The sequence below is a fragment of the Rattus rattus genome, chromosome 5 (assembly GCF_011064425.1).
Source record: "Rattus rattus isolate New Zealand chromosome 5, Rrattus_CSIRO_v1, whole genome shotgun sequence".
Lineage (NCBI taxonomy): Eukaryota > Metazoa > Chordata > Mammalia > Rodentia > Muridae > Rattus > Rattus rattus.
Genome location: NC_046158.1, coordinates 10,484,072 through 10,507,402, shown reverse-complemented (window position 1 = coordinate 10,507,402; position 23,331 = coordinate 10,484,072). Strand labels below are relative to the sequence as shown.

General features: G+C 55.5%; 2 protein-coding genes across 2 annotated transcripts; one reads left to right on the top strand and one right to left on the bottom strand.

Annotated features, from left to right (window-relative positions):
• Window positions 1–4,276: 4,276 nt before the first annotated feature.
• Window positions 4,277–11,862, top strand: Egfl7 (EGF like domain multiple 7). The gene is made up of 9 exons (XM_032903021.1): window positions 4,277–4,427; window positions 7,774–7,898; window positions 8,062–8,178; window positions 9,143–9,270; window positions 9,450–9,545; window positions 9,698–9,862; window positions 10,422–10,486; window positions 10,932–11,094; window positions 11,229–11,862. The coding sequence occupies exons 2-9, from the start codon at window positions 7,807–7,809 to the stop codon at window positions 11,249–11,251; spliced, it is 849 nt and encodes a 282-aa protein (XP_032758912.1). The 5' UTR covers window positions 4,277–4,427; window positions 7,774–7,806; the 3' UTR covers window positions 11,252–11,862.
• Agpat2 (1-acylglycerol-3-phosphate O-acyltransferase 2) lies at window positions 11,817–23,016 on the bottom strand. The gene is made up of 6 exons (XM_032903022.1): window positions 22,757–23,016; window positions 15,882–16,015; window positions 15,032–15,207; window positions 14,820–14,915; window positions 13,417–13,489; window positions 11,817–12,498 (listed from the first exon to the last, which is right to left on the bottom strand). Exons 1-6 carry the CDS (start codon window positions 22,936–22,938, stop codon window positions 12,323–12,325), a joined length of 837 nt encoding a protein of 278 aa, XP_032758913.1. The 5' UTR covers window positions 22,939–23,016; the 3' UTR covers window positions 11,817–12,322.
• Between the last annotated feature and the right edge of the window lie 315 nt (window positions 23,017–23,331).

Sequence of the window (23,331 nt, the reverse complement as noted above, 5' to 3'; positions counted from 1 at the left end):
GAGGGTAGTTGTAGTTGAGATATATGTGGAAACTGAGGCACAGTGTGGAGTGAAGAACTTTAGTTTCCTACTGCAGAGGTTCCTGCCTTTAGTGCCACTTTAATCAGTGTAGGGCTCTTGGTCCAGAGCGTTAGGCACAGATATGGGCCATGCCCATCTGGTCTCCAATCTGAAGGAGCTGTGGGAAATGGAGGGTATATGGGATGTCCTAGTGGGAGTGGGTGATGACTGCCTGAGTAGGAAGTGGCCCTGGCTCCTTCCGAGGTACAACGACAGTAAGCAAGTTCCACCAGTGAAGAGAGGCCTGAAGGAGTAGGCACTTCAGAAGTAGGGAGGAGAATCCCTGAGCACCTCCCTAGACCACAGCTCCATCTGTGGCTCCAGGGGCTGACAATCAGCGCCTCCTCCCCTGGGAACCCCTCCTTCTTCTGTCCCTGACACTCCAGCCTGCCCTCTGTATCTGTCTCAGGGATGCCAGTGAGTCAGGTTCCATGATGGCTTGAGATGGCATTCTGAGGCTCTGAACCAAGGCTCTCTTGTCTTGGGTACATCTCAGTCTGGCCAGGTTGGGGCAGGGAAAGGCAGAATAGTCAGAGGATCAATGCATACACTCAGGCAACTGACTAGCAAAACTATCCACACTGGCTTGTGGGCCTTCACCAGTCTCTACAGGCAGACCTAGGGGGCTCTGGTTGGGAGTCCTCCCTCCACATTTGTAAGCTAGGCAGTTTCCCTATGCACTGAGCACCACAAGGAGCTTAGACCACGACTCTGCAACCCTCCGCCATTGCTGGCACAGCCGGGCCTCATGACTTGAATTCCCTGAGGAAGAGGGCTCTACTCCTGAGCTCACTTATCTTACCTCTGCTTAGCTAGTCAAGTCCCTTTCCTCTCCGAGCCTCAGTTTCCCTTTCAGTATGTAAATGGAATCTGGATCTAGCCAGCCTGATGTTTGCTGGCCCTTTTGTGGATGAAGGGAAAGGCTGGTGGCTTAATACAGGAGCTAGGACAGAGAGGGGCAGGCCCAGGTGACATGATACAGGGCTCTAGGGCTGTGGGCACAGCCTGCCTGACTCTGGTGGGATACGCCGGCCCTCGTAGACAGGATAAGCCCTTGGGTGGAAGCAGAGGTCAAGCAGAACAAGCCAATGGAGGGCTGAGGGCGTAGCTAGTGTGTGTGACAGAAAGAGGAGGTGGGAAAGGGGCTGACACCTATCAGGTACATATAGGACAAGGAAGCCTAAGAACTACCTTCAGACCCTCAGACCAACATTTGAACGCCACGAACCCCTTCAACCCTTGCGGCTCTATTGAAAAAGAGCACCCCCTGGGACAATTGGGGAAACTGAGCTCTGGGACACGAAGTGCAGTATCTTCATTGGCTGGAGCCCTGTTCCCAGCACACAGGTTGAGCAATAAAGCAGTCTCCATCCCAGGCCATTTCGGGGGGAGGATGCTGAGGATGGAGGCAACGGGTCGGGGCAGCATCTCCAACTCAGCAGGAAGCTCCCAGGCTGCCCCACCCCCATCCTAGCCCAAGCTGGGTGGGGTGGGAGAGAGGCAGGGCACAGAAACGAGGTACCCAAAGCATCGTCAGGCAGGCTGAGCCAATGCAAGTCTGATACTGCAAGGACAGCCTGGGGTAGAAAGGTTTGCTCTAGGTGCCCTCGGTTACAAAGGTCTGGGCATGTTCTCGGCAGCGGCCCAATCCTTGGCACTTTATTCCCCCCATACCCTTCTTTCCATGGGGTCTGTGTGCCTGGCCCGAATCCTCCACCATTGGGAGCTGGGACCCCAGGGAATTAGAGCTCTGCTTTTGCCACTGAAAGACCTTCTCCTTCCCACAGCCTGCTAGGAGGATAAGGGAGGGGAGGAGAGCTTAGGAGCACTCTTTGCTTCCGGATCTTAGGGGTAGTCATCCCAGAGCACTTGTGTCAACGGAGCCTGCAGGCTTTCACTCCATCTGCACACTCTGGAGTCAGGGGGCTCTCTGGCAGCCTGGGCAGCTGCCTTCGAAGGAACAGCCTGGGATCTAGGAGAGTCTGAGCTGGTCTTTGTCCCGGCCCTGGGCCTTTGGACCCATGGAATAAGCTATTCTCAGACCATGTGGCCTGTCTTGCCCACCCCTAGCTCCCATCCAACGGCAGGCCACCAACGCTCCTCCCTGGTCACGGCTCCAGTGGGTCAGGCTTTTGCTTTCAGATGCCTGTGTCACACACATTTAGGGAAGGTCCAAGATCCTGTGTCCCAAAGAAGCAGAAGGCTACTTCTGTCACCCACATGAACGTGTTCCACCATCTCTGTGGAACAGGAAGGTCCTGGTCACACACTCCGTTTCATACTGTTACCAGATAGGTTGCCCCTGAACATAGGTGGGGTCTCTGACTGCTCCAGGGCTAGACCCTGGAGTCCCAGGGGAACAGCAACCCCCTCCACAGTTTGGTCAGCCCCCCTCCCTTAATGACCCCCTCAGCCCTTGGCCTCCTGTTTGTTCACTGACGGATCCCCGTTATCAGCAGAGAACACACACAGGAAGTCCGGCGGGAAGGGCCCATCCCAATCCTGATTTACACGGGATGGAGCATAAAAAGCCACCCTTCTTCGCCCGGGAGGAGCCTCTGTGCACTAGCAAGCTGCCGTGCAGGCCATGAGGAAGGCTTCGGCTGACAGGACAGGCATGCAGACCTCAAGCAGACGCTCCCTTGAAGGGCAGGTTGCATTGCATGGTTGGCTCATGGAGGTGGCCTTGGCTAGGCCTGGGCGGCATCAGGTATGCAGGACGGCACTGCAGGGTAGTAAGTGGGTGGACGGGGGTCCTGAGCGCCCCAGAACTCAGATGGGTCTGCTCCACTGGGAGGTATGCTGTCCTCGCTTTAGCCATCCCTATCTAGCAGAGGAGAACTTAGGACCTGTGGCCCGGCACTTGCTCTGGGTGGCTGAGCCTGGACTCCACCCCTTACCCCTGGATGCCCAGCAACATAGAACCAATCTCTGAAGGGAGAAGCCGAGAGCGGCTTAGCACCTAGCCTACCTCCTGCCCCACTCTTTTCCTCTTTGGAGGATCCCCTGGGTAGCCGTCAGAGCTCAGCCCAGCAGGACCCTCTGATCGGGGCTATGTCCTTCATTATGCTAAGACAGGGCTGGGATCAAGGAAGTATTTCTGGGGGATGGGGGTGCCGGCCAGGAAATCAGCCCCTAGAGTGGGAACCCTGAAGTCACGTTTGTAACGTGGGTGGGCCATGCGTATCCCATCCAGGGGCACAGAAAATGGGACTAGGATGAGCCCATTTCTTGTGGGCTGTAGGCTTAGGGACAGCTACATGGGGTGCAGTGGGGTCACCTGGGTGATCTTGTCAGCCTATCTTGTCTTCTAGCGAAACCTCTTGCTCTCCCACTCCCTATTCTCCCTGTTTCAGGCCCCAAACCACAGCGGGGCTTCTTGACACGCACCCCCACCCCCTGCCGCCCCTAGTCAGTAGCATCTCTGGGAAGTACACCTTTTCTAGACTAGACTCTGGTTGGGTGAAGGCAGAGGGGACCAGTAGCTACCTGAGTTGCCTTCTGCCCAACAGACAGGGGAGAGGGAATGATTGGCCAAAGGTTCAAGTGACCACAGCTCCAGGAACCAAAGTGGGATAAGGAGCAAGAGCTGTGCCCGGTGCCTCCCTCTCAGACACAGCTCTTTAGTGTTGAGACTGAACGATGATGCCTTGCCTGGCCTTAGAGGGCCAGGAGAGCCAGGAACCCATTCACAACAATGCCACAGGCCCTTTTGCCAGGAGGATCTCTAGTGCCGGGCGGGAGCCACTGGAAAGAGGAGAGGCATCGTTCAGGAACCCTTCTTTCCTTTCAGCTTCTGCTCACAAACAAGGTGTGTCAGAGCTGCTAGGCTTTCCTGTTAGTGTACGGGCTCTTTACACTGTGCTCAGCTTCGTGAGGGGAGGGGGCATCAGTTCTACTCAGCAGGGTTCCTACCTATCATTAGAGCTCAGGGGTGGAGGCAGAGGTCACGTTTGACAGATGGTGGGAAGGTGGGGAGTCAAGAGTAGGAGTAGCTAGGCTAGCCTGTAGCTGCTCTTGTCAGTGGCTGCTTCAGCAAGCAGATCCTGAAGGCCAAATCAAACTGGGGCATGATGGGGTTACAGGGGGGTCTGCAGGAGGACAGCAGGTTAAAATATCATAGCCATATGGAAGCCTGGACTCCAGGTTTCTTCCCAGCCCTGGACATGAGGGAAAGCAAGGTCCCAACTCATATTCCATCTCTGACCCACAGCCTGCAGCAGCAGCAGCAGCAGCAGCAGCAGCAGCAGCAGCAGCAGCAGCAGCAGCAGCAGCAGCAGCAGCAGCAGCAAGGCGCTGGCCGTTCCACTCACCCACAAGAACAGCTGCCACCAGTACCCTGGGGATGACTAGAGGCCGGACCACAGGTGAGTCCTCAGTAAACCTCCTGTGTAGCAGCCTGGAGTCCTGCCTTGCAGGGAGCACGCATGTGTTAACCAAGATGCGGCTAGGGTTGGAGACGTTGACAGGCTTAGGCACCCAAAGAGCTGGGACAATTACAGAAGCAGCAGAGTTGCAGAACTAATTCAGAAATGGAGACTGGCAGAGAGGAAAAGGTGACCAGTCTAGAAATCTGGGAGTGGAGGGCTGTCAGCTCATAGAAGCACCAGGGGAGGGGCGGTCCTGACTGTCTCAAACAACGCAGTGATACCAGTGAGAGTGGCCAAGGGGTATCAGGACAGAGCCCTGGCAGGTCTCCCCAGTAAAAGCTATGGCTGCCAAGAAAGATTGTGGTCACACCTCGATCTCATCTGTACTCTGCCCAGCGATCCCGGTCTAGTTTCGTGGCTGGGTGCGTCACGATGCCAACCTTTTGCATGGCTGCAGGACCAGTTTGACGTCATCTTGTCTGGCATCTAGTTGTAGTCTTTTAATACCATTCGGGAGCAAGTCATCAGTCAGGAAGCTCGAGAGTTAGCCAACTTCTTGTGGGGGCCATTCCTGGCTTCCTGACTCTTTAGTTTAGTCCTATGTCCCCAGTAGCCATGTGATCACTCTGCAGGGCTGGGGACAGTCAGGATGCACGAAGAGGGCTCACGCGGCAGCACTCAGAGGTTGGATTGTATCCAGACCACCCGGGTCTGGCTTACTTGCTATAACGTTCGGGAACTGCTGCTGCAGAGACTCAGTTTTCCCATCCACGAAATGGGGTAGACTGATCGGGGAGCCCGTGGGGCGGGGGTAGGGCTCCAGCGCAGCCACCAGGTGGGGCGGGGCCGAGGGCGGGGCGGTACTCGGGTCCCCCACAGCGTGGCGGCGGCGGCGGTAGCGGCGCGTGCGCGCCCGGGACCGCGCGGTGAGTGCGGAGGTAGCTGGGGTGCCGGGGGTGAGGGTATGGAGGCAGTCAGGGCGGGCCCGGGGTGACCCGAACTGTCGGGTGCCGAGCTCGGGGGCGGCCACTCAGGCGACTCCGAACGATCGCAGGGACCCGAAAGGTGAGCGGGGGGCCGCGGCTGGGCCGCGCATGGACCCCACGCCCCAACCCAGGTCCTGCAGCGGCCGGGAAAATGAGCCCAGCGGCCTTGAGAAATGGCGACCCCTGCCGGCCGCCCGCAAGCCTCTCCTGGCTATCCAACCTCCACTTGGTCACAGCGCCCCACAGCATAGCTCAGTCCAGTCGTCCTGGGTCGGGGATGGGGGTTGCCACACACTACCCCTGCCGCTATGGAGCCAGGGAGGGACACCCAGGCCATGGAGAGGGCGCCCCCACCGAATCTGGTCGCCTGTCTGGTGTCTCCACACCAATCTCTGGGCGCTGATGTCCAGACACTTCTGTACCAAAGGGACCAGGTCACTCCTCTGCCGACCCAGCCCCCTACTCCAGCCCCCACCCCCCACCCCCCATCCGGCACAGGACTGTTGAGCCGTAGGTGGGGAGGAGAGATGGCTGTTAGGGCCCGTGGTGATACTTGAGGATTCAAGATTACTTGTCAACCTGCAGGCCACACCACAGCCTATGCCTGATGCCTGGCAGGGGGCACCCAGTGGCTGAACACTAAAGGAAACAAACTTCCAATCCAGTGCTGCTCTGGCCTCTTCTGTTCTTTGGCAAAACGTGACTTTTTAAAAATCGCTTCTATCGCTTGAAAACACAGTCCCCTTTCTAGACAGCGTATCTCTACCAAGGTGCTGTGGACTAAGATTTGTCGGAGAATGACATCTGGAGAGGAACCCCGCAGGCCCCAGGGGCTAGGCACACAAGGATGGTAGACTTCTGACACCCTCTTGCCCATGCCACATGCTGGCTATTCTGAGGACCGCTTGGTTTTTGCTCGGCAGGATAATTCTCACCCGCTGATGGTGCCCACCCTCTCACCCCTCCCCCTTCAGGGTTAACTTTTCCGATCCAGGTCAGACAGATTGCAACATATACCCCTGCCCAGGTATTTCCCTATGGTCTTCTTGCCCCCACATTAAGTCTCAATTAGTCATCTCAGAGCCCCTTGCCCTCCTGCTTTGCTTCAAAAAATAGGAGGTAGAGGCTCCTGGCCATCTTCCTATCTGGGACTGCAGAGCAGGGCTGAGTAGACAGAGTAGCTCTGAGAAGTGGGTAGGATCTTGCTCTTCCCTTGAAGAAGGGCTTGGCCAGCAGCTAGAGTAAATGTCACCACTGTTTACTACCAGAACTACTGATGGCAGCAGGGGGGCTTTGATGCCCTAGTGATGTCTAGTGTGTCAGTTAAGAAAAGCGAGTCTCATGGTAAGGGATTGGCTTAGGCTCATAGGCACGTTTCCTGGCCCCCTCCTTTCAAGTAGGGAGTCTGTAGGGTTGTGCAGGGTCTGGAGCCGGTGAGGGGAGCTGCCCCTTTAGGAAGCACTGAGAAGAGCCTTGAGTGGAGTCTCATCAGCCCCCCACCCCCACCCCAGCAAGACAGAGCCAGCTGCCCCTCTCCTTTGCTCAGGTCTGACCCAGCCACTTCAGCAAGTTCACAGACCTTATATCAGGGTTGGGGTTGGTTGAATTCCTCACCAGCCTTCCTGCCTCTTGACACATACATAACCAGAAGAGGGCTGGAGATGGGCTCCAAAGGCATGTTGGGGGGAGGGTCCATTATGTCCGGGGGCAAGCACATTAGGGCCACTGCCCTTGCAGCTTTGGGGGGATGTTTGCACACATGCCCCTGTGAACTGTAGATCCCCACTGCAGGTCAGAATATTCACACCCCACAATGGCTGTGCCTGTGTACACCTACAGGTAGCTGACGTGTATATTGTGAAGTCTGTAGTGCCCCGGGGGCTTGCCAAGCATCTGGCAAAGAACTCCAAGCCCCAAAGAGCCACATAGGGTGGTAAGTTTCCTGCCGTGCTGGCTTCAGCTCCATGCGCAGCATTCCATTTTAGACTGTGGAAGCAAGATACCAGAAAGCCCTCACTCCTGCTCAGCGTACAGTGGGGGGGGACTGGCTGCTTGGTGGCTCACTCCAGCCCCACCCAGAACCTTAAGGTTTTGCCCCTGACCCTAGCATGATTCAGGTTCCTCCTGCCCCAGAAGTCCTGGTTGGTCAGCAGGCCTAGCTCTCTGTGGTTGATAAGGCACCAGCTTGGCTGATGGAGATGGGTCAGAGACAGGAGACAGCTGGCACTGCCGTTGGATGCTGTCCCTGGAATAGGGATGGCCTCGGAACCCAGGAAGTGGCCAAGGTACAGACTCTGCTGGAGGCCTGCGTCAGGAGGTTCCATAGGAGATTGACAGGATCCAACCTTTTGCCTTAGGCCACAAAAAGAAGAAGGCTACCCCACTTACAGATGCAGACCATGTGGGGCTCCGGAGAGCTGCTTGTAGCATGGTTTCTAGTACTGGCAGCAGATGGTACTACTGAGCATGTCTACAGACCCAGGTGAGGAAGGGCTTGGGCCTTGGGGTACTAGGGTCATGACCAGAGGCCCTTAGCTCTGCCCACAGCATGCCCCAATACTTGGAGAGAATCCCCATGTTTCTACATACCTGGGCTGGAAGAGTCCTGGCTCTAGACCATTCCAAGCTGACCCCATCCCCTGTAGCCGTAGAGTGTGTACCGTGGGGGTTTCCGGAGGCTCCATCTCAGAGACCTTTGTGCAGCGTGTATACCAGCCTTACCTCACCACTTGTGACGGACACAGAGCCTGTAGCACCTACCGGTGAGTGCCTACTCCTTATACAGCCATTCCCAAACGGGAATAATCCCTGGGGCCCAAAGCCTGCCTCGCCCTGAGCTGGGGACCTGAGGGCAGAGCATCGAGGCATCCTTGAGATCAGGGATCAAGGTGACCTCTCAGTTTTGGAGGCCGGTACCCAAGGATGTGTAATCCACCCAGGATTGCCCTGAGAGGATGTCACCTCCAAGGGCACATCCCATATGGACAGGCTTTTCTCAGCACACTTTCCCCTCCACTTTCAGTGGTTACTTCTTCCTTCCCACAGCGCCAGCTACAAAGTCTGTATTCACAGGGACAGTGCTTACCCTCCCCAAGTCCTTGTCATCCTGGTCCTATCCTGGAGCCCCATCAGGAACCCCACTCCCCATAATGGTCCTAGGCAGATCCCATACATACGGACCTTCAGGTGTCTCATCAGGCTAACAGGACATTCTGGGCAGCCCATGGCCTCAGGACACAGCCAAGTCCTGGTTCTGATGTGGGGAGTTCAGTCTCCTCCCTGCCTACAAAGTACTTGAAAAAGGCCTAGGTGCATGAGCTCCCTCCCAGGCTCAAAATGCCAGATTTCAGAGGCTCCTGAACCCCCAAAGTTAGAGGAGTGCTAGAGTCAAGAGAGCAGCTTAAGCACCAGGGGCCCAGAGTCCAGAGAAGGAAAGCCAGGCTCCAGCCGGCTCTGAAGTGACCACTGTGGGGGGGGGGCAGCCCTGCTGTACTTCCTGGGTCTGTGTGTCGTAGGCCAAGTCATAGGAAACTTGATGGATCAAGTGGCACACAGAGGCCTGGTGCTGACCCAAGTGAGCTGGGGAAAGGAACCTCTGAGCCCCTGGGAGTAGTGATGCTGGCCAGATATCCTCAAACAGATGATATAGGCAGGGTGCATGCTTTCCAAGGAAGGCTTGGCTAGGGTCACTCCACATTGGACTTCTCTGAACTATACTTACCACAGAACCATCTACCGGACTGCCTACCGGACTGCCTATCGCCATAGCCCGGGGCTGACTCCCAGCAGGCCTCGCTATGCCTGCTGCCCTGGTTGGAAGAGGACCAACGGGCTCCCTGGAGCTTGTGGAGCAGGTGAGGGGCAGTGTGCACTGTGCCTGATATGAACTTCACTTCCCACTGCCCAGCAGTGTCCCTGCTGCCTTCTACCCCTCAAGCTGTGCATCCTTGCTGCAGGGCAACCCTTCCCTGGATGCCGCAGGGCTCTGGGAACTCCCCTGAATGGGTGACAGACAGGCCTTTCCTACCCACAGCAATATGCCAGCCTCCGTGTGGGAATGAAGGGAGTTGCATCCGCCCAGGCCGCTGCCGCTGCCCTGTGGGATGGCAGGGAGATACTTGCCAGATAGGTAAGCCTCACTCTTCTTGAAGGGTCTTCTTGGTGTCTTGTGTATCCTAGGTTACTGCTGGCTGAAGCGGGTTCTCACCGATAGGTGGATCTGAACAGGGCTCTGTGGCCAGCACCTTGCCTTCTGTAGAGTGACACCTTCGTTTCTTACAGATGTTGATGAATGCAGTACAGGAGAGGCCAGGTGTCCCCAGCGCTGTGTCAATACTGTGGGAAGTTACTGGTGCCAGTGTTGGGAGGGGCAGAGCCCATCTGCAGATGGGGTGCTCTGCTTGCCTAAGGAGGGGCCCTCCCTGGTGGCCCCAAGCCCCACGCCAGGTAAACTTGTCTTTCCGACCTGCGGTGACTGGCCTGGATAGTGAGCACTGTTGTGTGGTTGAGCTGAGCATGGAAGCTACAGGGGGCAGCTAGCCCTGGGTGGAGGCCAGCACTATGCTGAGGGCTGATTCCAGATATCCTGGACTGGTAGGGGAAGGTTCCTCACCTGGGTGAGAGGGGCCGCCTTCCCCTGAAGAGGTTTCCAGAAGGTATTGTGGGGCGGAAGGCATAGCTGGGAGCCTCACCTCGACCAACTGAGTGAAAAAGAGCCCCACTCTGGCTCTGGAAGCCTGGAGACGCCGTGTCTTTGCCGGTGACAGCACATTATTACTTTTGGTACGCGCTGTGACACTTCAAACTCGTACCGTGAGTAATAATGCGCGGTCAGCAGCGCAGCACCAGGAGTGCATCGGACCTGGGTAAGGACCACTGTTGGCACTCGGGGTGGCCAGAGAGGCTTTGCATCTCCAGACTCTGCTTCCACAGCTGTGGCCGAGGACTCAGGCCTCTGTGGGACAGGAAACCCCCCTCCCTGACTAGCGCCTGGATCTGCCCCCAGGAGTGGACAGCGTGGTGAGAGAGGAGGTGTACAAGCTGCAGGCCCGGGTTGATGTGTTAGAACAGGTGAGGCTTGGCTGGGAGTGGGTCTTGCTGGTGTCCCCAGTCCCCAGAGCTGTGGTTCCGAATCATGGGGGGCTGGGAGTTTTATGGGGAAAAGGTCGTAAGGATGCTGGCTTTCTTACTGTGCTAGGTAGCACTGTATGGGATTCCTTAGTCTGGGGCCCACTTAGATTGTTATACAAGGACTCTGGTAAGTCTCAAGCCACAGACCCCAAGACTCTCCTAGTTCGTCTCTAGGGTCCCAGGTCTTTGTAGCTAGATTGTGGATCTGTTAATCACTGTGTCTACTAGATGCTGGGGTCCCTCTATTGCAAGCAGGGCCCTGCTGCTACAGCCCAGTAGAAAGAAGCCTTACTTCTCACACATGCCCCTACTAGTCTTCCTTACGTTCCCAGGGAACAGAGGTCAAAGAGGTCACTAGGCTTTTTGCAACCTTCCTTCCAAACAGAAACTGCAGCTGGTGCTGGCCCCACTGCACAGCCTGGCCTCTCGGTCCCCGGAGCATGGGCTACAAGATCCTGGCAGCCTGCTGGCCCACTCCTTCCAGCAGCTGGACCGGATTGACTCACTGAGCGAGCAGGTCTCCTTCCTGGAGGAACAGCTGGGGTCCTGTGAGTTGCACAAGATACCCCCCTCCCCCAGATCCTAAGGAACCCGTTAGGGGGATACCAGGGCTGGGTGGACGGCACCACCACTGGGATGGGCAGATCTGAAAGTTTATACCCTCTTTCCTCTCCTTCCCTAGGCTCTTGCAAAAAAGACCTGTGATGGCTTCTCAGTGCCCATGTTGGATTGAGCTGTTAGCCCTACGTCCCTTCTAGCCTGAGTTCAAGTGCTGTCCGGTGGTACCTGTGAGCAGAAGGCCCTGCTTGTTTATCCCTCTCTCTTAGGAGGTTCCTAGGCCCTGGGCATGGGGAGGGGGTCTTGTGTGGCTCTTCAGTGGGGCTTCCGGGAAAGGAATGAGATCTCCCTGCCTAAGAAGTGAGGTGGGGGCTGTCTCCACCTTTGTCATATTAAAGCTGGGACTTGAGCAGCTGTCACTGGGTGAGTCGGACTGTGTGCACACTGTACTACTGCCATGTAGGAGCTGCAGTGGGCAGTCCTAAGGCTCTCTTCAGCCTATGCTGAGGCTGCCAAGCCCGTGGTCTGCACACCCTCCAGTTCTGTGGACCCCGCATTCACTGAGCAAAGCAATGCTGGCTGATCACAGCTCACCTGCAGGCAGTTAGGGAGGAGGGAGCTCAGACACCGCAGCCCCAGGGATGGATTCACACACCATCTTTCCCACCCTTCGTCCCTGGATGGGGGCTTGGGAAGAACTCTTACCACCCTCTGGTCTCTAGGCACTTCTGAGTTCATTTATAAAAAAAAGAACCAAAGTACAGCAGTGATTTGTGACTGAGGCCGTCGGACGGTGGGGGTGGCAGGCTCTGCCCTCTGGTGCTATGTGAACCGGCTTCCTTGAGACTGGAAGACCAAGTTCCTCCTCTTCATGATGGCCTGATACAGGCCACTGCCTGGTTCCTGAATGTTTGTCCTGCATGATGGGGTGGGCCTTGGGTAATGAGTTGCCCACTCCTAGGTGCCTCATGGTCTTGTGGGTCAGCCCTCTTGCTGGATTCTGGAGGCACAGGCTCGAGATGGGAAATTACATAGGGTCCTGGGTTTAAGGCCTATGCCAGAAGGGGCTTCCTGATTCCAGGCCCCAGGGAGAGCCAGGCGAGCACGGGAGCAGGCTATGATGATGCTTGGTAAGTGGGAGGCTGCGGCCTTCTGTCCACTCTTCAGCCTCTGCTTCCCATTGGTCTTCCCCCAGCTCCCCTGGTCCTGTAGCCTGGGCTACTGGGCTGGCAAGACCCCAGACTCCTTAATGGTAGAGTTCTCTTGGGGAATCTCAGAAATCTGTAGAAAGGTGGTTCTCATGGACTGGTAGCAAGTGTCCACAAGTTTGGTGACATCAGCATCCGTAAGGCCATTGGTAGGGACAGCATCCAGCACTTGTACCCTGATCGTTCCTGGGGAGGAAGCAGTGGATGTCAGGGGCTTAACAGCCCCACAGTGCTGTCCATCACCTCTACTCACCTGGCTTCTCCTCAACTCCTGGGCAAGGCACACATGCTTGACACCAGGGCAGCATGTGCGGCCAGTAACTTTTAGCAACTGTATCTTCCCCTGAAGCTACTCCCTATAACTCTGCCCCCAAAACTGGACTCAGTGACCCCCTAATCATCCCTGTCACATTCGCTCCCTCTGTCCTCCTTGGTGCTGGGCACTTGGGGCTCAAATGCTGGAGACAGAGCCTGGCTCGTCCCACTGGTCTTAAACCTCTGACTCTACCCTGACTCCCACACGCAGACTCAGGGTGCATGTGTGGACGCCAGTGCTCCCCAGTGGAAGAGGCAGAGGCTGCACTTGGGAGCTGCCCCACCTGTAGGGGAGCCTAGACAGCTTAGCATTCCCACTCCTCACCAGCAGGGGCCACTGTAGGTCCCTACTTCTGTTGTCCAGCCTCGACTGTTTAGAACCTGTTTTCAACGAAAAACTGAAAAACCCGTTTAGAAAGAGCAATGAGATGATGGAATGGTTGTCCCAGACTCATTCATTCACTCATTCACTCATTCATTCATTCATTCACCAGAAGTGGGAACGCTGCTAGTAGAGGCCCAAGTACTGCTGAATTACAAAGGACCCATGAGGGGTGGGATTGTAGCTCAGTTGGGGGAGTGCCTGTCTCCCATGCATGAAACCCAGCACCATATAAACTAGGCACAGCCATCATCAATCCTAGCCCTGGGGAAGTAGAAGCAGGAGTCAGGGTCATCCTCTGCTACATAAGGAGTTGTGGGTAAGCCTGGGGTACATAAAAGCCTGACTCATGAGTAAATTACAGGGAGGGAGCATGGCAGGCAGGCTTGTGAGGCCCTGTGGCTCACCTGAGGTGAAGAGCTTCGTCTTAACGTTGTAGAAGGAGGAAAAGGAGGAGTACACCACAGGGATGATGGGTACCTGTGGACAGGGATGCATCCTGAAGGGTAACACTACAAGCACTTTGCTAAGTACCCTTATGCCTCGCCTCCCTCAGGTGGCCTGAAGTCTCACAGACTCATCCTGTTCCCCACACCACCTCCTCTAGGAAGCCCCCTGGGTTAGTACTTGCTTGTCACGCTGCTCGCCCCAGCCCTGACTGAGCTCACACATGACCTCTGTCCTGGACCTACAACTCCTTATGCAGCAGAGGATGACCATAAAATATCCTCGAAACCCAAGGGGGAGTGGGTTTCAGTCAGTGCTGGGGAGGTGGATCCTCCTCTGCCCTCCCCTTCCGTCTCTCATTCCCAGGAAAGTAGGGGAGAGGGGCTAGAGACTGTTGGTGTTCCTGGAAGGCCAGGGTCAACTCCAATGGTGGCAGGTAGTACCGGCGGTAATAATTAACCCGGGCGCCAGAGCCTGGGCAGGAAGGTAGGTAGGCTGCACCTTAGTCAGGGCCTGGGGGAGGGGCAGGAAATGATCCGTCTGGATTCTTCTGCCACCACCACAGCCCCTAGTTTCTCTCCCCAGGATATACTAATCCCTCAAGGTTAAGGAAGGCACTTCAATCCCAGACACAAGGATCACCTGGTCATGGTGGTCAGAAGTCACAGTCTCCTGTTCCAGCCTGAGTTTCCCAAACCCTGGAACCAGTGGGACCCTCAGGGAAATGGTGCATGCCACCTTGTGTAGGCTCAGGCACCAGGAGACTGCCTGCCACAGGGGTTGATAGGGCTGACGTTTTCCAGGCAGCAATCAGTAAAGCAGGATAAAATTCCTTCCCCTGTCTGCCTGTTGTGACTTTCCCCACACAGCAGGGACAAGGGGTGTGGCAGACGGACGCTCAGGGACGCTAACATTCCCTACCAGAGGCTAAGGGGCAAGGGAAGTCCAAGGTCCAGGACAGAGGTCATGTGTGCTGCTCAGAACTGGGTTTGCCACCAGCCTATGCCTGATCCTCAGCCTCACTAAGGTCAAAAACCAGGGCCTGGGGCATCGGGGCTTTGTAGGCAGGCCTGCCTCAGGGTGCTGAGTAAACCACCCACTCCGCTTTTCAGGAACGCCCGGATGAACCTACCTGGGCAGCTAGGGTGAGGGGAGACTGGCGATCAAGCTCTTAGAGCTGCCAATGGTCACCAACCTGTCCAAGTGGCAGGGGCTGAGCTGGTGGGGAGGCCCTTTCCTAACAGGGTGGGGGAGGTCCCTGAAGGCCAGCAGTCCCCGGTCTAGCTAGGATATCATCTTCAACCTTAAACCACCCTGACCCATGTCCCAGCCTCCCACCCCAGGAGGGCAGAGCCTGGCCTACCTGGGCCTGGATGGCCAAGTAGAAGGCACCTTTTTTAAAGGGCAACAGGTCTCCATTGTCGTTGCGTGTACCCTCTGGGTAAATCCACACTTTGAGCTGCCAGTAGAAAGGAAAAGGCTGCCTAGGCTGCCCACAGCCCACAGCCCACAGCCCACAGGACCACCCCGGAGAGCTGTACTGCCCCCTGCAGGCAGTACTGTGCCTATACTCACGTTCTCCTTGACCATGAGGTCGCCTAGGTCGGCCATCAAGGACATGGCAGTTTTGGCTTGCTGGCGGTTGATGAAATAGACACCCCCTAGGTACATGATGAGGCCCACGGGTCCTGTGAACATTAGCTCACGCTTGGCAATCTGCACACAGCGCTTAGGGAGTATTTCCATGAGACCTGTGAGAAACAGTGAGAGAAACAGTGAGAGGTGGAAACAGGAGAGAGACACAGGAGACAGAGATGTGAAAACAGAGATGATGACAGAGGACTAGAGCAAAGGAGAAATGGAGAGGGGGAGAATGAGAGGCAGACACAGATGGATAAGTAGGCAAAGGAGAGGCAAAGGAAGGAGAGACCAGAAAGAGACAAGAGAGGGAGACCCAGGAATGAATGGACAGAGAGAGAGAGAGAGAGAGAGAGAGAGAGAGAGAGAGAGAGAAAGAGGTGGAGAGGCAGAGACAAGAGATGGAGATAGACACACAAAGAGAGAGAAGATGAGACAGAGACGGGAGGATGTAAGAAAGAGGGGAGTCACAGACAAAACATAGAGGCAGGGTTCGGGGAGAGGGAGGGTGGGGTGAGGGAAGGAGAGAACAGCTTCAGAGCCCTGGGGAGACATTCCCTGGGCCAGGGGCTGGTGGCCCTGTCAAGGCCCCTGTTGCTGGCCTGGCCTTTCCTCATGAGGAGCAGCCCGAGTGGTGCAGGCCTCGTGTCTGGCACAGCTGGTTGCTCTTACTGCCAGCTTGAGGGAAGTCTTGTCCTGCACCAGCCCCAGACAGAGACCCCAGCCCACCGGGGCCCAGGCTGAAACAGATCGCCCTCTCTGTGGCCAAGCCTTGGTGGCAGCCTACCCATCATGTCTAGGATGCTCTGGTGATTAGAAATGATGACACAGGGACCGTCCACCTCCAGTTTCTTCTGTCCGCTGACCTCAAAGCGAAGGCCATACACGTACTTGAAGGACCGAACAAACCAGCTGATGATGCTGAGGGCAGAGATATCAATAACCAAAACGAGCTTTTATAGCGAAGGGAGGGCAAGCTGGGGAGAAGCACAGGACAGGAAGGACATTGGGCAGGCAGAGTCCTGGGATAAATTAGCCCTGCTCCCTACTCACAAGGGTACCTGACCTGTTCTCTACTCAGCCCCAGTCACTGAAGAGAGACTGTCATAGGCATTGTCTGTAGGGCAGAGGTGGCCTATCTCCTGCTTTGATTGTGACAGAGCATGGGAAGTGGACCCTGACACATTCCATTCTACATGTACATGGGGCCCCGGCAGTCCTGAGAGAAAGGGTCCCTCCGGGTTATAGCTATCTTCAGACAATGCAGCAGGTTCACACTGGTTCCTCTCAGCTACTTTAAAATCCACACGCCATTAAAAAGCATCCATTTTAACCACTTTCATGTACTCAGCTTAGTATGTGAAGGCTCCAGGGTTAGACGGCGGCCGCCACTGTCTGTCCACAGAACTTTCTCTCTCCAAACTAATACGATGTCCTGATAACCCCTGACCCCACCTGTCCCAGCCCCAGGAAACTCTCGCTGCTCTGTGTCCCCATACTTGCTTCCTGCAAGGCTTGCCCCATCGAGAACCCAGCAGTGGAAGAGCAACTCTCCCTGACGAAGAAACTGAATCTTGGAGAGAGAAAAATGCTAATCTGGGTGATGACACTAGTCATTGCTTCCCTAGGCCTGAAACCTGGCACCTCTCCTCAGGCCCGTCAGCCTCAGCTAGTTCCAGCCATCTTGTCTGTGGGTCAGACATGCTCATTACTGCAAAGACAGGTGGACAGACCCCAGACCCCAGAGGGTGGCCACTGCTCCCCCGCCCCCAGTTCCTTTTTTTTTTTTTAAAGATTTATTCTATGTGAGTACAGTGTCACTGTCTTCAGACACACCAGAAGAGGGCACCAGATCCCATTACAGATGGTTGTGAGCCACCATGTGGTTGCTGGGAATTGAACTCAGGACCTCTGGAAGAGCAGCCAGTGCTCTTAACCGCTGAGCCATTTCTCTAGCCCCAGCTTCTCATCTTTAAGTCATAGCTGCTGGAATCCCTGAGGGGGTAGGGGGTGCAAAGGGACAGGGAAGATAACTTAAAGAAGACAATGTGTCAACGCAGAGAACTGTCCAGTCTCACCAGCTGTGAAAAGGCAGAGGCAGAGGTAGGAAGGATCCTGGCAGACGCACACTAGAAAGACTTAACAGGGCTGGAACACAGTCCCTTGCTTCCTCTCTGGGTTAGAGCCAGATGTGTCTGGAGGGCAGAGGTTGGTAGCTAGCCAGATTCCCAGGAATCCTCTCTAAGGCAGCACCACAGAGATGTAGATCATCAAGATTTCAATCTGAGAATTTGGAAACACCTGCACCACGAGGCAGAGGAAATGCACTGAGATCATGATTGACTCACTGCAAAGAACACATCTCTTATTGGAGGGTGTGTGCATGTTGAGGGTGGAGCTCAAAGCCTCTGGTAGCCACACCTACCAAAGTCAGGATGGACGCTGAGCGGTCCCTTTGAGGCTGGATCTGAAGCGCTCCGAGACCCCAGACTTCCCAGACATGGTGTCACATGGTGACATTGCAAAACCCACCAGCTCATGAGGAAGCTCCACGTCTGAACACACGTGAAGGGCCACAGCCAAAGGCGGGCAAACTACAGATGATGCTCTGAGGAGTTACTTCTGTGTGTATGCACACGGCACATTCGACACATTAAAAAGAAAAAGAGGGGCGGGAGAGATGGCTCAGTGGTTAAGAGCACCGACTGCTCTTCCAGAGGTCCTGAGTTCAATTCCCAGCAACCACATGGTGGCTCACAACCATCTGTGATGGGATCTGATGCCCTCTTCTGCTGTGTCTGAAGACAGCTACAGTGTACTCACACATAATAAATAAATCAATCTTTAAAAAAAAAAAAGAAAGAGGTCAAGTCCAAGAAACCTCATTAGCGATGTGTGCAAATCGTCCTCCAAACCTCAAATCATCCAAAATCTAAACAATTTCATTTCCATGCTTTCTCCACGCCCCTCCCCCAACCCGCTTTTAAAAATTAGGGTCTGGCATAGCCTAGTTTTACTAAGTAGGGAAGGATGACCGTGAACTCTTGCCCCTCTTGCCTCTACAGCGCTAATTCTGGGCTTACAGGAATGCACACTAGACCTTGGCTTTATGCAATGGTGACTTCAAGTATGATAGGCAAGTAATCTACCAGCTGAGCTCTCTTCCCCATGAGTATCTTGGATAAGGAGGTCAGTCAACCTGTAGTTGTCGCTACGAACTCATATTCCCATGTCTTGCTGCAAAGGCAAGAGTTTCCAGCCGCATCCAGACTGTGCCCACTGCTAGTGGCATGTGTGTATATATATGTCCTCTGTCTGTCTGTCTGTTCTGGGGGTGGATTAGGGTGATGGGACCCAGGGCTTCATGCAATATTGAGCTATAACAATGCGTGAGACAAAACAGACAACATTTATCATTATGGGCTGGGAGGGTGGCTCAGTGGTAGAAAACTGGATCAGACGGCATAAGGCCCTGGGTTCCATCCCTCAATTGATCAATAAACAGGTTTTTCCCAGAGGAAGGTGTCAGCTAAGCTCTACAGAGGTTATGTAGCTGACAGACAGCAGAAGTCTAAGTAGGAATCCTCCTCATTCTATCCTCTCTGTTTGACGGGAAAGACACCATCAGGTACCATGCCGAGGACTTCAGGCCTTTGATAGAATTCTGCTCACACGCAGGGGCTAGATAGTCCTTATACCCACTCTACAAAGGCTGCACAAATTCAGGTCAGCAAGGTTAGTGACCTGTCCCAGGACTGAGGAAGCCAAGTGGACCCAAGTCCACCTCCTAACACTGTTTCTAGCCGAGGCGAGGTGTATGGTCAGAGGGCACCCTGGGGCAGGACTAGGGTTTCCTATGCTGTCAACTAAGTCTGTTGGGTTCTAGCAGTCCATCCTCTGTCTTGTTTGCCTGCTTCGTTGGTTTGGCACCCGGGCCCCACCCAGCAAGTGACTCCCCTGAAGGGATGTGTCATTCCTAGTATGAGCTGCCAACCCAGTCTAGTCCTGGCCACCTTATCCTTTCCCCTAAAGGATCTAGGTTCTCCCAAGCTCTGCACCTAAGATACAATGCCATGTCCTCTGGTCCCCACTCCAAGCTGGGCCTGGCTGCACCTCTAGTGTTCCTCAGTAGGGGCTGAGTCAAAACCATCAGAAGCTCAGAGACTGGGGATAATGAGTGCCCAGCCTGGTTGCTCTGGAGGACTCCTGAGCTGCTTTGATCAGACAGCCTGTAATTCAGTCTGGATCAATGCATTCCATCTGTGACCTGGCCTCCATGTTTGTCACCTTGTGCAAGGGGAAGGATGCCAAGAGTCACCTTGCACGGGGCTGGCCGCTGTAGTAACACCACTCCGCGGACCTGCAGCCTACTGATTGGGACACGGGCAGAGCTAGAACAAGAATAACTCCAGGAAAGGGGCCCTCTGACCTGCTTGGGCCCCTCCCATGCCTGCCCCAGGCAGCTGAGAAGCAGTTCAAGATCAGGGCCTAGGGGTTGGGGATTTAGCTCAGTGGTAGAGTGCTTGCCTAGGAAGCGCAAGGCCCTGGGTTCGGTCCCCAGCTCCGAAAAAAAAGAACCCAAAAAAAAAAAAAAAGATCAGGGCCTATACCACAGGCTCAGCAGTCCTTGTGGAAGGTCACTGCCCTGATGTCTGGCCTTGAGTTTGATGGGTGGAGACTTGCTAGATAAAAAGGGGAACTTCATGGGCCAACTAGGGCTACCTTGCTGGAGAATGGCAGGTAGGGGAGCCACTGATGGGTCTAGCCTAGAGGATGGGAGATCCTACTGGGGCCACTTGGCAGGGCAGTTTTCTGACAAGTGGTTCAGGAGTAAAGAACAAGATAGGGGCAGGAGGTTGGGGCTAGGATAGGGCTTCTAGTCTCAGCAAACACCCAAGAGAATGAAGGTAGTCAGTGCCAGGGGAAGGGAGAGAGGGGGAGGGGGAGGAGGGAAGGAGGGATGGGGGCTGACCCATTACCCAAAGGGAGCAGAGATAGGTTTCATTGTTGTCAAAAGGTCAAGACTGCCGCCACTGAATCAGGTTCACGTTAGCAATGCTGTATATTAGCAATGCTGTATATAATTCTGTTTCTGCTAACCTGCAAATGGCCAGCACTTGCCAGCAAGATGCTGACTCTTATGGCTTATGCCAGACCTAGGCAGCAGGGAAGGGGCCAGCCTTGCTGTGGCTGTTAGGGGCTTGGTCAGGGCTCAAAGCTAAAGTTCAGCCTAAAAACTAAGACTAGTTCCTGCAGGTGCGAGGTGTCCATTGTCCCCCACCCAACACTCACCCTCCACAGATGCTTGGAAAAGATACAGTGTAGTTACAGGATGCACTACTAGAACTCTGAGTTGGGAAGAGAAGCCTCTTCTTGTTTTACTGAGGTCATGGTCTCATGGTCTGTCTCTCTGTCTCTGTCTCTGTCTGTGTGTGTGTGTGTGTGTGTGTGTGTGTGTGTGTGTGTGTGTGTGTGTGTGTGTGTTTTGGCTAAATTGTTCTTGTTAAGGTGACCCAACTTTGCAGCTGAGCAAAATTCTATACAGCCTCCCTGGGCTTTACCCCTTGTCACATGGTATAACCAAGGCCTCTGCCTCCTACCACCCAAGTCTGGTCTGCACACAGGGAAGGGTTCCACATGCATAGCCCTTCCTTAGCCTTAGCCCCTAAGCCATGTCTGAATTGTCTCTGTGTTCCTAATGCTGTTCCTTGTTATCTCAGAACTCTAAATCAAATGAAACCAGGTGCAGCCCAGGGTTGCCCTTCCAGGAGCTCGGGATCTGGCTTACGGCCGTATAGTGCCCTCAAATTAATAACAGCACTTGAGAGGTAGAGGCAGGTGGATCTCTGAATTTGAGGCCAGCCTGGTCTACAGAGTGAATTCCAGGACAGCCAGGACTACACAGGGTTTTCCCTAAACCCTGTCTAGAAAAATAAACAACAAAACAAAACAATAAGGTTATAACCACAGCCCTTAGTGCAGCAGTTCTCAACCTGTGGGGGTCAAATGACCCTTTCGCAGGGGTAGAATTTCAGATAACCTGCATATCAGACATTTATGATCCAAAACATTACAGTTATGACATATCGATAATTTTATGGTGGTGGTGGTGGTGGTGATCACAACATGAGGAACTGTATTAAAGGGCCACACTGTATTAGGTCGAGAAGCTGTGCCTTAGAAGTGTCTGTATGCGGCACCCATGGGCAGCATCACATCTGAGCAGCACCGCAGGATGACAACAGAATTCATTACAGAATTGCCTCCTGGGGTTCTGGCTGGGCAAGCTTGGGCTTTCACCTCCTTCTTTCCCCCAAATTCGCTCGGCCCCCAAGCCTTCCTCAAATTGCTTTTCTGAACCTTTTCTGTACCATCTGTTGCCAGGCAGAGTAGCATCTGCAACCCAAACTAGGCTGGCTTAGCCCGGGGAGGCACGAGATGGGGATGGGTCCCTGTGTGGACTGAGCAAGCCTCCACCTCTTAAGACACCCCAGTCCCTTTCTCTCCCACTCATCCCCCTCTTCGGTCACCCCTGGGGGATGTCGTGCTCACAATGCTCCAAGGGCCCTGCTGTTCCTATTTCAACTCATCGCCTTATGAGGATTTAAGACAGGGACCCTAAGACAGCCATGGTGGGAAGGTGGGGAGCAGGCCTCCCCACCCTGTCTTGTGCATCCTGAAAAGTACATAGCTAGGGTACCCCTGTCTTCTGTGCAGGGCTCTCCCCTGCCTGCCTGTTCCTGGAGTCTGCTCTTAGGGACAGTGGATGGAGGTGACAGGTCACTATAAGCACCTAAGAAATGAGGAATGATCTACAAAATATGGCTGGTCAGGACAGCACCCTAAACCCAAAGACGACAGATACAGCAAAGAATCAGGAAACCATCATTCACGGTCAGTCCCTGTAACTACTGCAGGGGAGGTGGGGCTTCAGGGGCCACAAGGTCCGAAACACCCAGCCAAGGTCAAGGCCAGGACATTGCAAAACCCACCAGCTCAACAGTCCAAACGGGGCAGAGAGAAATGTAGCAACAGTCTCCAGCAGTCTCCTGGGAGTGTGGACAGGGAGAAAGGACAGGAGGCCTTTTTCTCGGGCAGCCCCCATTGCAGAACAACCTAGCCTGATACCCCTACCTTCTGCTTGTCCACTAAACTTCCTTGCTTTGGGAGATGGACAGAGGAGGATCCTGGCCAAAGCCTCCTTCCTTTGCTAGTAAGCCAGTCCCAAAGACAGCTCAACTCCCACCCCCAGAAGAGGAAGTTAAGGACCAGGAGAACCTGTGGCTACACCTGGGCACAGGTGTCTTCTAACCGGCGGAGAGGTGGGAGCACGAACCGGAAGCCTGGCTAGGCCTCGGTTTCCCTGTTGGTGAAAGCGGGATCGGGCCTGTCTCACCTTCGTCCGGCCCCCTCCCTCTCCTAAAGCTAGCGGCGCGCGCAAACCGGACACTCCACTGCGCGCAGGGGGCGCCGGAGGTCCGAGCCCTACTGCGGTGCACATTGTGACGCGCGCTTCTAGGGACCCGGGACGGGAAGCCGCGTCGTCCGAGGCTCCGGACCGTGGGGACAGCGGGGCGGGCGGGGCAGGAAGGGAAGAACGCGAGGAGCTCAGAAGTTAGGAAAGCGGAAGCGCGCGCCCATCCCGGCGTCCGGCCCCCTTGCCTCATGTTATCCACGGTGCGGCCGCCGTGGCGCAGCAGGCAGACGATCGAGGCCGCGGCGGAGAAGGACAGGCAGAGCACGCAGTAGAGACCGACCTTGACGTAGAACCTGGCTGTGCGGTTCAGCTGCACAAGCAGCAACAGCAGCAGCAGCGCCGCCGTCAGCCACGGCCACGGGTCCATGGCGGCCGCACCCCAGCCCCGACGGCGCCGCTGTCCGCCGCCCGCGCCCCTTTTGAGGAGCGCCGAGGGTAGAGGGCGGGCCGGGCTGGAAGCCCAGAGCTAGGTGCGGCCGTCCCGCCCCGTTCCCGCCCCGCCCCTCCGGGCCTAGCCCTGCCGGGGGGCACCGCGCCCCGCTCCGCCCCGCCGCGTCCTGGGCGCGGACCCCGCCTCCCGCGGACCTCCGGGTGTCTCCCTCTCCGCCCCGCCCCGCCCTGCCACCCTGCCCCTTGCGGCCGGACATTGAGGTTCCCTCACTCGTCCCGCGGCTCCCATCTCTGAGCAGCCAGGTGGCCTGGGCTCTGGCGCTGTCTCCCACGCCCCTGCACCGCGGCCCAAGGCCAGGAGTCCTTAGCC